General features: G+C 41.6%; 2 protein-coding genes across 2 annotated transcripts; both read right to left on the reverse strand.

Moving 5' to 3' along the window:
• Window positions 1–231: 231 nt before the first annotated feature.
• On the reverse strand, window positions 232–8,421 carry LOC124275098 (protein phosphatase 1 regulatory subunit 7-like). The gene is made up of 7 exons (XM_046710586.1): window positions 8,327–8,421; window positions 6,994–7,266; window positions 5,907–6,065; window positions 3,512–3,701; window positions 3,143–3,211; window positions 1,300–1,431; window positions 232–424 (listed from the first exon to the last, which is right to left on the reverse strand). The coding sequence occupies exons 2-7, from the start codon at window positions 7,155–7,157 to the stop codon at window positions 290–292; spliced, it is 849 nt and encodes a 282-aa protein (XP_046566542.1). The 5' UTR covers window positions 7,158–7,266; window positions 8,327–8,421; the 3' UTR covers window positions 232–289.
• A 1,530-nt stretch (window positions 8,422–9,951) lies between these two features.
• Window positions 9,952–11,655, reverse strand: LOC124275103 (phenylalanine--tRNA ligase alpha subunit-like; the record flags this gene model as incomplete). The annotated part of the gene is made up of 4 exons (XM_046710591.1): window positions 9,952–10,225; window positions 10,534–10,648; window positions 11,075–11,152; window positions 11,490–11,655. Coding segments are annotated over 4 exons (480 nt in total), but the record flags the coding sequence as incomplete, so codon positions are not given.
• Between the last annotated feature and the right edge of the window lie 448 nt (window positions 11,656–12,103).

Here is a 12,103-nt window from a genome sequence, read left to right on the forward strand (position 1 = left end):
TATAATGTACACCAGGACATGACTCCATGGCAGTGTCTCCTCTACAGGGAAGATCCATGCTGTATAATGTACACCAGGACATGACTCCATGGCAGTGTCTCCTCTACAGGGAAGATCCATGCTGTATAATGTACACCAGGACATGACTCCATGGCAGTGTCTCCTCTACAGGGAAGATTCATACTGTATAATGTACACCAGGGACAAATGGACATTTTCAAATATATTTGTCCTTTCAAACTGGGGTTCATCACTGGGAATGAAAACAGACATATATCGCATCTTATAGTCATCTTTTCTCAATACAAAAACCACGTACACCTCTCCTTGGCAACGGTCGGACACTGATGTTGTCGAGGGTCATGACATTTGCAGCTCGGATGATGTCAGTCTGGTAGTTGTGTTCTCGATCTATTGGGTTTCCCTGAAACACACAAAGTGAACATGATGGTAAAGTTCCCCTATCATCCAGTGATCTGGGGGAGAGAGCAGGGTCTCAGACTGGAAGGGTTCAATAGTGACATAAGATATAACAGGTTTTTGTTTGTCTGTCTGTGTTGTTTGACTCACATGTAAACTGACCACCAATCTGACTCACATGTAAACTGACCACTAGTAAGACTGACATGTAAACTTAGCACAAGTCTGACTCACATGTAGACTGACCATTAGTTTGACTCACATGTAAACTTAGCACAAGTCTGACTCACATGTAAACTGACCTCTAGTCTGACTCAAATGTAAACTGACCTCTAGTCTGACTCACATGTAAACTGACCACGAGTCTGACTCACATGTAAACTGACCACTAATCTGACTCACATGTAAACTGACCTCTAGCCTGACTCACATGTAAACTGACCACTAGTAAGACTCGCATGTGAACTGACCTCTAGTCTGACTCACATGTAAACTGACCACTAATCTGACTCACATGTAAACTGACCTCTAGTAAGACTCGCATGTAAACTGACCTCTAGTCTGACTCACATGTAAACTAAGCACAAGTCTGACTCACAAGTAAAACTGACCACTCGTAAGACTGACATATAAACTTAGCACAAGTCTGACTCACATGTAAACTGACCTCTAGTCTGACTCACATGTAAACTGAACACAAGTCTGACTCACATGTAAACTGACCTCTAGTCTGACTCAAATGTAAACTGACCTCTAGTCTGACTCACATGTAAACCGAACACTAGTCTGACTCACATGTAAACTAAACACCAGTCTGACTCACATGTAAACTGAACACTAGTCTGACTCACATGTAAACTAAGCACCAGTCTGACTCACATGTAAACTGAGGACCCGCAGCCATGTCATCTTCTGAAGGACGGCAGTGACACTGTCCAGTTCCTTCAGCTCGTTCTCGGCAGCGTTGAGCATCCGAAGATGGAGACAGCTGGTGATCGGCACTATACTCACCTGGAGGGGCGGGATTACAGTATCAGTATACAGCTGGCTTAACAAACAAAATCAGCACAATGATTTTGTGTTGGTTCATTACACTAGCATTTAAAAGATTCCATATACATATGATGCTTTATTCAATCTCATACGAAGAGGGTGATGGGCTAATGTGCTGGAATAACACTGGCTCAGACAACCAACGATGCAATTAGATTTTCACTCTTTGAATCTCACAGCAAGCTTTTCACTGGAATCAAGTGAAACTGAGACTTAAGTAAATACATCAGACACAGGTGTGTCAAGTAATCAGTGACACAGGTGTGTCAAGTAATCAGTGACACAGGTGTGTCAAGTAATCAGTGACACAGGTGTGTCAAGTAATCAGTGACACAGGTGTGTCAAGTAATCAGTGACACAGGTGTGTCAAGTAATCAGTGACACAGGTGTGTCAAGTAATCAGTGACACAGGTGTGTCAAGTAATCAGTGACACAGGTGTGTCAAGTAATCAGTGACACAGGTGTGTCAAGTAATCAGTGACACAGGTGCGTCAAGTAATCAGTGACACAGGTGCGTCAAGTAATCAGTGACACAGGTATAAAGTGAAATGCCATTTTCAGTTTTTTTAAAGGTCACATGCAACGTAAAACACAACTTTGCAGATTCTGATACCTTTCGGTATGGACTTACCGAAACAAATCATCAAAATGCAAATTCAACTTATAAAGTTGAAAAATAACGCGATGAAAAAAAACACACGAAATCGGAGTTCAAACGATTCACTAATTTTCCCCCAGAGCTTGCGGGAAAAGTGGTTTCAACAGCTGGGCTGCGCTGCGCTCATAACACATGCGCAGTGAAATAGGTTCCCGCAGCCTGGAAGCAGGTTATCCGGTGAATATTCGGTGTGAGCTATTTTTCTAATGTTTTGTTGATATTTCACAGGTGCGAGCTTTTTATATGTTATGACAGTAGATTACCGATTTAACTGTTTATATTATTTCATTTGTCTATTTCACCACACATTCTTCTTACTGAGTCACTTTCTCACTTCGATACTTAAAAGCAATGTCATTATTTAGCGTTTACAGAATTTCTAACTGTGATATAGCTATGTCGTTGTCACAGACAAAACTCAATGTCCGTTTTATTGGCACCTATGTGTCTGCCTGCCTGTCTGCTAATGACAATATTCAATACACAACTTCGATCACTGACCACATGCAATTTGAACTTAACACCTATCAGGCTATACACCATAAGCAAAACGCATTGATTTATGGCCCGAGTTCGGTCTCTGTCACATTATGTCATTACACAGACAGGCAGGTGTGATACTTGTACACATGACATGTTATGATGTCTGTCGATTGCAAAATGTTTTACACAAAAAATGAGCATGTATTTACAAAACCCAACATCTCTCTATATATATACACACACAATGAGCCATGAGGGCATCTGCAAGTGAACCAGCCGTTACACTTGAGTGCACACCCACCTGCTCTGACTGGGTTCGGTGTCCCGGCTGCTTCGTTTCATGGGAAGTAAACCCAAGTACAAAATATTGCACTTTTGATTTGCGATTGTACGCTTATAATTTTGTTTATATGTTTTTTCATAATCAGCAATGTATACTATATGCCATGAATAAGTGATAATTGTGTTTTAATTATGTATGATTTTTTGGTTGCATGTGACCTTTAACAAAATCATCTTTATATTTACCAACTGATTTCTCTGAACATTGAGCTCTTCCAACTTGGGTAAAGATGACAGTCCCTCCAAGCTAATCAGCTGCAACAGGACCATGATGAGGATGAAGATGGTTACATTAGGACTGAGGTTTGGATTTGAGTTGCTCACGTTCATACTGCTGAGGTGGATTTTTATACACAGAGTTTGAAATCCATATACCGTAAACACTATATTAAGCACCCTGCTTCAATACTCACAGGCCACTGTCTTAGTATGGTAGTACATGAAAATGTACAGCAAAAATGTTTCAGTCTTATTGAGGTTACCCATCCACCCAGCTTCTCAGCTCCCCTCACTCACTCACTCTCACTGCTTATCTTCAGGATCCAAGTAACTTACTTTGTTACTGCTGAGGTTTAGAATCCGTAGGTTGATGAGACTTGGCAAGCTTGAAATGTCTCGAATTTCATTCATACTCAAATCGATTTCGACTAGAGACGAACTTGTTGTCAGTCCATCAATGTGCCGCAATGCATTGTGGGCCAGATTAAGGCTGAACAAATGATGCAGCACCTCAATGCCCTGGAAGCTGAAAACATACACAGGCTTAAATATCTATAGTTCAGCTTTTGAAGACTTTATTCGTACATTCTATTTTGTATCATGTCATATGTATCAACATTCCAGACAGTCTCGGTCTGACATCACTTTGAATAAATCTGCCGTGGTGTGTTGTCTGAGTTCCGTGTGTCTGTCTTTAATCAGCCCAACAATGAAGCTGCTTGAAACTTGCCTGTCTAATCTCATGCATAAACTTTGTGCGAACCATGCATGGCCTGATACTGAGAGGAAGGAAATGGTTCTGAACCCAATACTCCATCATAATCAGCAAGTGTAACAACTGGAATAATTTCTACTCTGGACATTTGCTCACGTACTGTACGCAAAGTACCTTTACCACAATTGGTGTCTGATTGGCAAATATAATATATATGTTTAGGGACTGTTCATAATATAGGGCTAGGTGGGCGATAATGATTTTTATGTAGATGCATGACACACACACAAGCAAATGCACGCATGCCATGCAGTCGCATGCACACACATTAATTACGAACAGTCCCTTAATTCACTTCCACAAATGATTAATTAAAATGTAACATGGTTGTATGGTTCCATTATAGGCAAGTGTTTCCATCAACTTGATCTATGTAAAGTAGATTAAACTGCTATATCTTCAATCACAATCCAATCAAAGGGAGATAACCTAGCAATGACAAATGCATTGTGTTTTTCAATATAGCAACAGTATGCATAACTGGTGTGGATTCAGTCAGGATACTTTATGTTACTGAAATCTATGAGGCACATGGTCTTAGTTCAATATGTTGGCATACCGTGTTGGCATGCAGGGTGATCATACAGTGTTGGCATGCAGGGTGATCATACAGTGTTGGCATGCAGGGTGATCATACAGTATTAGCATGCAGGGTGATCATACAGTATTGGCATGCAGGGTGGTCATACAGTGTTGGCATGCAGGGTGATCATACAGTGTTGGCATGCAGGGTGGTCATACAGTGTTGGCATGCAGGGTGATCATACAGTGTTGGCATGCAGCAATGCAGGGTGATCATACAGTGTTGGCATGCAGGGTGATCATACAGTGTTGGCATGCAGGGTGATCATACAGTATTGGCATGCAGGGTGATCATACAGTATTAGCATGTAGGGTGATCATACAGTGTTGGCATGCAGGGTGATCATACAGTGTTGGCACAGTGTTGGCATGCAGGGTGATCATACAATGTTGGCATGCAGGGTGATCATACAGGGTTGGCACCGTGTTGGCATGCAGGTGATCATACAGTGTTGATCATGCAGTGGTTGGCATGCAGGGTGATCATACAGTGTTGGCATGCAGGGTGATCATACAGTATTGGCATGCAGGTGATCATACAGTGTTTAGCATGCAGGTGTGGCATGATCATACAGTGTTGGCATACCGTGTTGGCAGGGTGATCATACAGTATTGGCATGTTGGCAGGGTGATCATACAGTATTGGTCATACATGTTGGCATGGGTGATCATACAGTGTTGGCATCATACAGGGAGGGTGATCATACAGTGTTGGCATGGAGGGTGATCATACAGTTGGCATGGAGGGTGATCATACAGTGTTGGCATGCAGGGTGATCATACAGGGTTGGCATGTCATACAGGGTGATCATACTGTGTGGCATGCAGGGTGCAGTGTTGGCATGCAGGTGATCATACAGTGTTGGCATGCAGGTGATCATAGTGTTGGCATGCAGGGTGATCATACAGTGTTGGCATGCAGGGTGATCATACCGTGTTGGCATGCAGTGGTGATCATCATACAATGTTGGCATGCAGGGTGGTCATACAGTGTTACAAGGTGGTCTAGTGTTGGCATGGAGGGTGGTCATACAGTGTTGGCATGCAGCTGTCATACAGTGTTGGCATGGAGGGGGGTCATACAGCGTCGTCAAACAGTGTGTACTGTGGTCATTACTGGTCATAGGGACAGGCCACAAAACAAGACATTAAACTGGTAAATGTATGAATATCAACAACAGGTAACATTCTCTCCCTCTCAGCTGGGATCCAAACAGGCAAACTTCAGGACATGTGGCTGACACTTCCTGAGGACAACCACTTCTACCCCTAAAGATGGCAACTCAGTAGCAGATCATTCTGCACACTTGTGAACAAAAACAATATTTCTATATCCTGTTTAGTTGTAAACAAACAGCAACAAAGGCCACCTACTTCTTGAGTTTATTGAGCGATGCATCCAGCTCGCGGAGGTTACGGAAGGGGAGGAGACTGTCGTGGGGAAGGAAGCCTAGCTCGTTGAGACTCACATCCAGACGGAGGATACGTTCTGGAGCGTCAAGGACAGAGGGTTGCCTCGGCAGGAAGCCCTCTCTGTAGATAAGAATGAACACTGACAACTTTTTGAAGCAGATATTTCTAAACAGCATTAATGTGACCTGGGTGAGAATTAATTAGTTCAGACTTCAATCAATTATTGTGGGTTTTATTATGTTAATACATAATTAATATCAGACATATTACATACAACTGAATTCCACAAATTTTCATATGATACACCAAGGAAGTGAGTGAGTGAGTTGGGTTCAAATCATAATGTACCGGTATGTCAACAACAGAAACATGCCATGTTCTGTATCTTATTTTCCTACTTAACTAAGCAGCATATAATACAATAGCATGGACGAAAATATGACGAAGAAGAAAAGTGTTTCCACTGTATACTGTGTGTTTTATCTGGTGGCAGACAGCAGAAAGTGGAACAGAATCTAATTTAGTGATTGTTGGTTTGATTGATGTGGGTTTCATGTGCCAACATCTACAATATATTTGGGCTTTCTGGGTTAGAATTGGTCTTCAGCAATCCATTCTTGTCGTAAGAGTTAACTAGCAGGATCAGGTGGTCAGTTTCGCTGACTTGGTTGACACATGTCATCATATTCAACTGTGTTTGATCGCTGCATTGTCTGGTTCAGACTTAATTCTTTACTAACTGCCGCAATATAGCTGGAATTTTGCTGAGTGTAGCATTAAACATCAAACAAAACTTCTCACTGCTAACGATCTGAAAGGCAACAGCATTTATGTCAAATTAGTCATTTATTTTTTCATAACGAACCAGTGACCACAAGAACATTCCCTATCACTGGTAATGTTATTATATTGTTAAGCATTGTGAGAACTCACTAACAAGATAGCTGCTTTAAGACTTAGACAAGTACTGCCTTCTGCCGGTTTAACAGTTTACAGATCAGAAATTGATCTACATGATACACTGAAACACATCGCTGTGAAGAGTTACCTTTCCTTGCCCCATTCAAAGCTGAAGACGAGGGACTTCACCTGGCACATCTTCAAGTCAAGCTGGTACAGTGTGCGATTAGTTGATGCGTTCCACCCATCTGGCACTGTTGTCAGCCGTGAGATGCGGCGTTCAACAAACTCAGGTGTTAAATACGTCCCCATTATTCTCTAAGGAATCACAGGTCTCTACACTAATACTGCAGCACCGCCTCACATTCTTCTCAGGCACCAAGTGTTACTTGGGAGTGTGTGTGTCCTCCATGTTGAACATCTGAAACACAGTTGTAGCACCAGCTTGTTTTCACAAAATAACAGCTTATCAGAGTTTTATGAATCTTACACAGCATTACTGGCTGTACCTACTGGTGAAGACAACTATGTCCTCCCCTCTTTCTTTACATGATGAATACAATCACACACACACTCCAACCTAAAATTCATTTGTCTACAAATGCCTTGTATGAAGATGCTTTTGAAAGAACCTTATATATATATATATCTCCATCCTCACCTTAAAATACTTGGGTTAACACCTAAAAAATAATTCATTGCGTCCTAATATGGAAAATTTATGGCTTCTTACACATGTGAAAGGTTTTATCATGAGGATATTCTGACCCATGGTGTACCGTTCTTTATGCCACACAGAGACAACAAAGTTGACAGCTGAATCAATGGTCTCTGTACATCTTTTTAATTGGCTTTTAGCTTTCCCTTCATTTATCTGATCTTACTTAAGTGAAAGAATTATTTATGAAATTGAAGTTGAAATTTTATTTTAATGCCAATAATCTACAAAAGTGCTGTTCCTCCTACTGTTATGCCTCCTGTAAAGATGACATAGAGCATGATAGTTTCTTAAACAACTTTTTTCTAGTGATTGGTACAGAAAAACACACAGCAGAACTTTATTGTTGGATACAGGGTATTCATTGATATGTACCATACTGTCATTCACTAGACGCCGCCATAGCTGGAATATTGCTGAGTGCGGCGTAAAACTAAACTCACTCATTCACTAGACTATATAACAACATATCCAGAAGGACTGAAAACACCTTGAGGCAGCAATAGAAAGCTAAACCGTATTCCTCAGTAGCCTTTCACTGCCATTTGTTTTGAGTAAGGGATACCGATACCCACGAAAGTGCAGGTGCGTCTTATCATGACTACAAGTATCATAATAATAGCTTGATTGTATTTCGATTAAGCACACATAACTGGTGCATGTATAATGTATCACCAAAATGTTAATTAGATTGTGAAACATTTACTTGTGTTTATTCAAAATGAATGTAGAAAAGCGAGCTTGGATCATCTACGTGTCTTACCACTCGCTGTTTCTAAGGAAAGCGTTTTCAAAGGGGAACGACTCTTCTCCAACTTCCGTATTACAAACTCCGTACAGCGCGTTGAATAAAGGGCGTAGTGAACCCTACGCTCTACAGCAAACTCGATGTCAGTACGTCAGTCATGTGTACGTCAAAACTGATTGTAAAATTTGAAAACGCAAATTAAACCTTATTTTGGTATAAGAGAAGAGAGTTAAACAGTTTCTGTTTTCAAGCATTAGAATTGGTGAGGTGAGATGAAATGGGGTTTGACATCATTTTTAAGTTTAACTTTGCCTGCACGTTAGCCGAGAGCCGCGATGCGGTCCTATACAGTGCAGGGTCGTAATGTGACTGTATAGGACCGCATCGCGGCTCTCGGCTACCTGCACGTGTACTGTACATATGATTTACTGCCTGTATTTAAGCTTACCATAACTACCATACAACATGTGGCTGTGGTGAGTAGTACAACAACTGACAGGGTGTCCACCAGTTCTGGCACAAATCAGATGTATATACACAATAGCTATATTAGGTTTATTTTTGTTCCCGACTGTGTTGTCAGTGGACAACTATAGGAGCTATGGCATATAGTATAGTGGATCATATTTTCATCCTCTGTTGAGTTGTTAAGTTGCTTCTGCCATTATATAAATACAGGCAATCATACCTTAGCGTAGGAATGCTCATGTGTGAAACATGCTTAACACAATTAACACAATAGTTCATTTGCTGTGAATGCGCCGAGCACATTGAGGTATAAAATTTGATATTTGCAGTATGTGCACTGGTTTAGCAGATGACAGTACTAAAACTGAACTTTTCTCGACATGGAAAGACTTTCAGAAAGTACATGATGGTTGGTTATTATGAGGCATGACACAGGGATGTCGTGTCTTGAAATAGCTGTTAACTTGAACATTAATCACACACTTATTTGTTGACTTGCAAGTGGTCACTGGTAAAGTAAATGTTAGTCCAGGGCCTGGCAGACCATCAGAAAGAGGCTGCTGGTCAGAGGAAATGTCTTCCAATCTGACAACCATTTCTCACAGACAGGCACATGCAGGAACATCTGGGGGGCACAGGCTCCGAGAAAACCTTGACCAGATGGTGTAGAGTTCATTGGTGAGAGAAGGTCGCTATCTTCTATGCGTTGCCAACTCCCATTGTCGCATATGGAGACATTGTAAGGAAGCATATCACCTGGAGATGATCTATACAGCGAAGCCTTGGTGGTGGCTCAGTTAGGGTGTGGAGTTGGGTTTTTTTATGGCTGGAGATGGATCTCTTTACTTTAACTGGGTCACTCGATGGTCAACATATCAACAGGAAGTACTGGATACCGCCATCAAGCCTCATTTTGATAACCATCCTCTTTCCAATCATCTGACATTGATGGATGACAACGCTAGAATTCACTGTTCTTGGGCGGTCATCGCCAATTTGGTTCCCAGCAGTCTGTGCTTGTAACCAGGCCATTTAATGACTTAAGGTACAAAAATCGGTGAAATGGTTCATGACAGCTCATTGTTCCACATATTAACATATCCTTTTAGTGAGAATTATTACAGAGCTAAACCGCCGCTAAGTATTCATCAACAAACACTAGGACACTTTAGTCATAGAAGCATAGATTTTATTGACATAAAGATTTCATGTGTTCTCCGAGGTGCTGAAGTGATGAAGTTTACCATGATATCCGACACTGGCCCCCCAAATAAGGGTCAGAAAATTGGCACAGCCAAAGTGATTTAAATAGATTACATTGTGATCTAGGATGCCGTCCGAGATTTCTCTAGTCGGCACATTGGGTTGTCGTGAACCATCTGAAGATTCACTCGTGGTCCAATCAGATCACGGATGTTGTTGATGCCATACTTTATCATTGTTGGTCTGGAACAAATATGTTCATTGTTAATCATAACAATTAGGATTATTTATGACAGCAAGATCCAATGAACTTCTTTGAGAGGCATTTAGAAGTAGGATCAATAAGGAAGGATGACAATATATGGATACCCGGTATGTAATAAAGAAGCTGTACATCCATATATTGTCCAAGCAAGAAAGTCAAATTAACCAGAACCATGCTGAACACTGAGCCTGACAAGCCATCACGGAGACACGGCCTTCAAACTGTCCTCTTGTACAATTGTTGTATCCCAGCGACAACTTCAAGATATCAGTACACCACTGTTTACCTTTCTAGAGACAGTCCCCAGGCGATGACGGAGACATCAGGAGGCAGCCCCATCGGCAGCAGCATCTCCGGTCTGAACACCCCCGAGTTGCCGATCTCCACCCACTTCTCCAAGCCTAACAAAAACAGAACAAGCAACACTCAGCATATGTGTCTGTCTAGTTTCAAGGCCATGGGGTTCTCTCACTTGTAAATGCCGTGTGTCCAAGCCTAGACCTCCGTGGTCCCAGTCAGCAATTTAACACTGTACACAATACATCGGTAACCATGGAAATTATCTACAAGACATCACAAAATCTCAAATCACTATAGCTGTAATGTGTGACGTAGAACAGATGTAATCATTATCTTACCAGTGCTTGGTAGGGATTGATGGTATGACATGTACAGGGTGTCAAGCACGAAAGAGATTAGAGACAATACATGAATATAAAGAAGTGTTGGCACTTTATTATCTGTTGTGTTACAAACAAAACTATAAAAGCATTATGGTAAGAGAAATGTTAGTTTTACACTGAAGTATTGTTTCAGGGTGGCGTTACCTTCATGGTAGCTGAAGATCTCCATGCTGGGCTCTGTGTAGGGGTTGTATGCTGGCTTGAAACGCAGTTTCGTGATACCTGTAAAACAAAATGAGAAATAAGCTTGACCCCCAATAAACATCTGCCTCCTACACTGTCACTTAGGGACTGTTCATAATACATGGTGGGCTGAGAGGCGGGGTGATTTAAAGGTGGGGCGTCACCTATTTTGTTCTGGGGAGGTAGGGGGTCATCAAGTTACAAACCAAAACAGTCATCAAGCAACAAGCCGCACGACCTAGAATCACACAAGGACAAGCAATCAATTTAATTGTTCATGACATCATTTGTTATCAGCTATCACATTTGTCAGTTATCATCTCACTGTAACAGGCTAAGAAGTGAACTGACTACAGGTACTGAACGAGACACTTACCCAGCTTGAGGAAGAAGGCGTGTATTATTCCCATCAGGTCCCCGGGTGTGAGTCCTCTGTCGGCCACCACGCCCTCTATCTGGTGAAACTCGGCCAGGTGGGTGGCGTCCAGGTTCTCGTTGCGGAAAACTCGGTCAATGGAGAAGAGTTTCACTGGCAGGGTGTTCTGGAGGGATGGCGAAACACATAATAGTCAATATTGTACTTTGTCATTTTTCTCATTATCAGATGATATCTGTTCTATTGTGTTCTCAACTAAATTCTAAATTCTCCCAACCTTGTATCTGTCATTAGGGATATAGTACTTTCAGGAAAGATGACCCCATGATGATGTCAATAAACTATACTACACAATAGTTGTTAGGATTTCCCATCTAACACCGGTCTGTTATGTGAGTGTGACACTCAAGGTGATGCAGGTGTATGCCAAGAACACAGGCATGGTGCTGGCAAACCAAGTCATAATTTGGGATTCAAACACAGAATCAGCAGATCCTGGCATAACAAAGAGACTGAAGGCTGCAAAGCTGTAAAACTATTGGGCACCAAACATTGTCTATTATAAATAATTGTCAGTTTCCTTTTCCTTACAGATCCAAGGGACTATAATCATA

The sequence above is a fragment of the Haliotis rubra genome, unplaced genomic scaffold, assembly GCF_003918875.1.
Source record: "Haliotis rubra isolate DU_JTF1 unplaced genomic scaffold, ASM391887v1 Scf1982, whole genome shotgun sequence".
Classification (NCBI taxonomy): domain Eukaryota; kingdom Metazoa; phylum Mollusca; class Gastropoda; order Lepetellida; family Haliotidae; genus Haliotis; species Haliotis rubra.

Excerpts from the sequence above, each read along its gene's own strand:
- LOC124275098 (XM_046710586.1), bottom strand. The coding sequence starts at position 7,157 with ATGGGGACGTATTTAACACCTGAGTTTGTTGAACGCCGCATCTCACGG. Across the intron at positions 3,702-5,906 it reads TCGCTCAATAAACTCAAGAA|CTTCCAGGGCATTGAGGTGC; the intron begins GTAGGTGGCCTT and ends GTATGTTTTCAG. Across the intron at positions 425-1,299 it reads TGCGGGTCCTCAGTTTACAT|GGAAACCCAATAGATCGAGA; the intron begins GTGAGTCAGACT and ends TGTGTGTTTCAG.